Source organism: Bidens hawaiensis, unplaced genomic scaffold (assembly GCF_021521415.1).
Source record: "Bidens hawaiensis isolate Kalapana, Puna unplaced genomic scaffold, B.hawaiensis_p1.1 tig00057885_1, whole genome shotgun sequence".
Classification (NCBI taxonomy): domain Eukaryota; kingdom Viridiplantae; phylum Streptophyta; class Magnoliopsida; order Asterales; family Asteraceae; genus Bidens; species Bidens hawaiensis.
Window position 1 is genome coordinate 68,410 of NW_027506402.1, and position 5,328 is coordinate 73,737.

General features: G+C 29.3%; 1 protein-coding gene across 1 annotated transcript; it reads left to right on the top strand.

Annotated features, from left to right (window-relative positions):
* Window positions 1–592: 592 nt before the first annotated feature.
* Window positions 593–1,633, top strand: LOC143617770 (F-box/kelch-repeat protein At3g06240-like). The gene has a single exon (XM_077090231.1). The coding sequence runs from the start codon at window positions 593–595 to the stop codon at window positions 1,631–1,633; it is 1,041 nt and encodes a 346-aa protein (XP_076946346.1).
* Window positions 1,634–5,328: the final 3,695 nt, after the last annotated feature.

Sequence of the window (5,328 nt, forward strand, 5' to 3'; positions counted from 1 at the left end):
TCCCAAGTGTTTCAGATTTTGTTGTCGGGTTCAGGTTTAATTGTCATCCATATCTCCATCTTTATTTATAAATAACTCTTGTATGTTTGTAGCATTTTTATTTTTGTTTAGTTTCACCTTGTATGATTTTTTTTGTTACTTTGTTGTTTTATAACAATATGGTATGTGGTATAGATATATTAACCCTTCAACTAAAAGTTTTTCGTTCTTTCATCGGTTAGAAGTACAAAGTTAGTCTAATTACTTTGAATAATATTATGTCATTTAGTTGGCGCCTCCTAATCTAAAATTGTAAAATATACATATGATTATGGTATAATTAATTTATTTACACATATTATAACTAATTGTGTTTCAATTACGTTCATGTATTAAATTTGTAGTATTCGCTTATATGAACTCGTAAATAAGAAATTCAATTTCATTTATATAGTCAGATACAACCAAATTTATATTATTTATATACACAAGAAAACTCTTTTTTGGTTTTTGTATTTACTAAATATATTTTTGTTATTTTTATATTTAATACATTTGACATGTTAAACTAAACATGATTTGTCTTTTTTCAAACTACATTATTTAGATAAAAATGATATCTTCCCTTCCGGTTATGGTATTAATGTTGGAGATTATTTCAAAACTCCCTCCAAATGTTGTAGCCCAATGCAAGACCGTCTGTAAGGAATGGTTAGATTTCACATCAACGCCGATTCTTCTAAAGGCTCACTGTGATTACATGAGAGCATCGGGTGATCAGAAACTCCTCGAGGCAGGTCCACTATCGTGCAAGGCTCGTTCGTTGAATTATAAAGTCGCGAACTATTTATTGCCTACCAACATTAGCATCCCGTTTAATGCTCGTCCGGAAAATTTTTTATTCTTAGCTACTTTAGACGGCATGGTATGTGTTTGCCTAATAACCACATGGGAGATGTTTGTTTGGAATCCATTAACAACCGTCTTCAAAAAATTGTCTAACTCCAATTCACAAGGATTCTATAAATATAACAATGATGCAATCGGCTTTTGTGTTGACTCTTCATCTGATTACAGCAATGCACACATAAAACGTAGACGGGGTACTTTGGCCGTTTATGTCTATTCAATGCGATTAAGCTCATGGAGGACCGTGTGCTTCCTAAAAAAGCATGCGTACCATCATGAAACCTTCAATTGGTCTCCGGGAACTTTATGTGGTGATGGTTTATACTTCACGGTTGCCCAATACTGGCATTTGGGTCAAAAAATGATACTTCGGTTTGATGTAAACATGACGGAATTTTCAAAATTACGCTTTCCGGATGTCTATGGTTATGGAAATTTGGTTGTTTTAGCCGATATAAAATCCGAGCTCCATATGCTTGTTAGTCCTGGATCTAAAGAGTTCGGGACTGTAAGTTTGTGGAAGTTACATGACGATGTATGGATAAAGTTATTATCTTATAGTCTTAAAGGGTCTATGAGATTTCCACTGATTACCTCTATCACGTATTACAATTTAAGTGGCTTGTGTCTTGTGATGACGGAGTGGGGAAAATTTCTTGAAGTTGATTTGAGGTTCGATGAGCTCGGTTATTTCCTTCCTTTTGTAGCGAATTCAATCATGGTGCAATCTATAGCGAGACTATAGTTTCTCCCTGATTTTAGTCTCGGGCGCTTCTATCATGCATTTGTTACAATGTTTGACTTTATGTTTTTTCCGGTCTAATTTACTTTTTCATTTTTTGGAAACTCTATTATGTCGTTTATGTACTTTTATTTGAATGTCATGCATGCTTTACATAAAGTCTTTTCTATTTAGTACGAAATTTGTATTATTGTTGTTGTTGTTATAAAAATGAAATCAAGGTAACTAGCAAATAAATAAGATGACGTAGAGGTTCGTGATGAATTGCGAATGGTATTGTTAAGTTTAGAAAATTAACAATCAAAATTTGTCTATCAATTCTAAAGATGTAGGAGACATAATTAAATTTTATATACATAAAAGTATTTTTGCAAAATGTTGCAAAATAGGTAAGCAATGAATTCCGAATTCTAAATGAAGTAGATATAATTGGTCAAATGGTTATAACAAGTCATGCGAATCAAAATATTAAAAGAGTATATAATGGAATATTGTAAATACAATTATGAATGCCCAAATATAAAAGGTTTCAAATTTCGTTTTAGATATATATATATATATATAAATATATATATATATATATATATATATATAGAAACAGGATCAAATACATTTTATTCTTAACATGAAAACGGTGAGAACCAATTTGTTGTTATGATTATATTTTTTTTATAGGTGTTTGCTGCTTTTTTTGTTCGTATTTGCTAATTTTCGATTATGAGACGTTATAAGTATTTGCTTATTTATATTTTGTTGTTATTATTTGATGTTTTCCTTTGTTGTTATAAGTATTTGCTGGTATATGCTGTTATTATTTTGTTCTTGATTTTGATTCTTTTGTTGTAGTTTTTAGGTTCTTTTCTTTGTTATTATAAGTCATTGTTTATGTAGATTGGTATTGTAGTTCGTATTGTTTCTTACGTTCGCATTTTTAAATAAATTGACATTATTTCCTACGTACTCATGTTAAGATCAAAATGTACATGAACCTTCCCCTATATATATATATATATATACACACACACACACGCACTATATATATATATATATATATAGTGCGTGTGTGTGTATACACATATATAATATTGACAACTAAAAAACTCATTTATTAAAATGCAATAAAGGTTTTTATTTTATATCTTACATTTCTTATATGTGTTTTTGTATGTTTTATTGTTATATACGATAGAAATCTTCATATTTAGTGTTATACTCTTTTGAAATTCATTTCTATTTTTTAATATCAAAGTATTGCATCTTTGTTTTGAAGGTTTAATTGATCATGAATGTGCATTCCATTGTTGACTCTTTTTCATCACTCACACAATACGGAGTTTGGTATACCGTAGCTTTTGTTTGGGTTGATTTCATTTTTCCTATAATCGGTGGAAACAAATTGTTGATTGTTTATCTCAACCAAGCCGTAAGATCATTTTTCATCTATGCTCATGCAGTATAACTCTATTTTGGATACTAAATATATTTTATTTTTTAGAGACATCAAATAGCTGCATTCGTACCGGCACCTTTAATGCACTTTTACCGTGACATGAATATAGTGGGCAACGTGTTCGTACTATATCGTTTCCAAATAGAGAGTTTTGAATACATAGAGTGGCCAAAACATGAAAACCATCTCTTGCTCGCCGGTGATTTTAAGATTGTATTTAACGAACACACTAAACTTATTAAATTTACAAGCCTTGTTCCACGAGGATTCCGTTTGTACCCATTAGTGCCTACTATAAAAATTCTCACGCACGACAGGAGATATGAAAAAATAATTACCGGCACGTAAAATCACGGTCCTTACGTACGTTATACGCTAATTTTATTAAATACATAATATAAAGAATCTTTATATTGGTTGTAGATGTCATTGGAAAAATATCATGGGTTCGCGATCATGTGGGACTTATCGTTTTAGTGTGTTTCTTCAAGATGTAACGTAAGTCATTATTTGTATAAAAAAATTATATGTTTTTTGTTTTATATTTACACTATTTTTTGGATTTCTAATCTATTATTATATGTCACAGCGGTCACATAATACAACTATATTTAGACGACACAACACAAATTAATATTATAAAAACTTTTCGAGCAATGTTAAATAAATCTATTACGTACTTGTCACGGGTCAAGCTGATTCGTTTGCGAGATAGTAAGTTATGCATTTTAATTTTTTTTAATTACCTATATTAATTATGCCATTTTTATTTGTAATATGATACGTTTTTTATTTTTTATTACTTGTAGGGAATATTTTAAGGTCAACGAATTTAACTACGATCGATTATGAACCAAACATGCCTGAGGCGCGTGATATTAAGATGCTGGGTTCTTCTTATAGTCCGTGTTCGTGTTGAACAAACATTTGTTCTCTTTTGCTTACTTCCCATTTTCTTTTAATTAAGACCTTATTATCTTTGTGTTATATTTGTTGTTTATTTTTCTTTGCTGACTTCACAATTGAGTTTACTATACCTTGGATATTGTGTTTTTGGTTTTCTCTACTTGTGTGCTTAATTTAAAGCTTTTTGTTTCATTTTTATTATTAACAACCAATAGTTGGTTAGGATCAATAAACAAGTATTATATTTACTTCTATTTGTTGATCAAGTACCTAAAAAAATGTAAAAACAATGACTGAATGAATGAATTTCCTTTAATAAAATGAAATAATGAAAGTGTAAATGTACCAAATATCGACGACGGCGGAATTTGCCTTTGATTCAGCCAAACCTTTTTCTTCATGAATTATTGTATATAATTACAATGTGAGTGAGTTAATGAGTTAGTTTTGATTGATAAATTCTTCAATTGCAATTGAATCACCAAATACTAACCTGAAACATACCAACATACAAAGTTATCCGGTATTTGAAATTATTTGATACTTCATGATTAGTAATTTTTTTTTTGCAAAGTAAATGTAATGTTTATTAACTACAATAACTAAAGTGTCTAAAGACAATATTTATACACAATGAGAACAAAAGAAATGTTTTTTGGAAACAAGGTTACTCGTAATGTGTCAAAATTTAAATATGAACAACATTAAGTGATATACTTTCAACAAAATCCAATTTGCATGAATAATAAGATTTGATTTACGATACCTTATTACTTATCAAATTTCAACAAAATACACACATCCAATTGGTGTTAACAAGCATATTTAGGTTATGCTAAGCCATAAAAGTTAAACTTTGATTACTCTTCGTCCATAAGACACACCATTTAACTAGATTAGAGTCGTTGATTTATTTGCATATCTTTTCCTTTATCAAGAACACATGTATATATATATAAGTTGTTAGTTGGTGGTTACAAATACTTCGACATATCCATACACTTTCAACTGATATATTGTAACTCAAACAATCATCTGTATAAACTAAAAGGACATTGCATTCCATAAAATTAGATACATGTATTTTCTATTGTTACTTAATATGTGCGTTTACATGTGAAACTTATTAACTAATACATCGCAAATTAAGCCTAATATTCTGGACTCTTGGTATGGTTCTAATAAGTTTTTATAATAAATCATATTAAATTTGGTTAATCATAATTTTCCAAAGTATTATCATATAGATTTTTTTATTAATATTAGACTTGTATAGCATGATATTTACCCATAAAAAATTAATTATTCAAAGAAAGGTTTTTTCTCTCTCTCTCTCTCTCTC

Coding starts and splice junctions, on each gene's coding strand:
- LOC143617770 (XM_077090231.1), top strand. CDS start 593: ATGATATCTTCCCTTCCGGTTATGGTATTAATGTTGGAGATTATTTCA.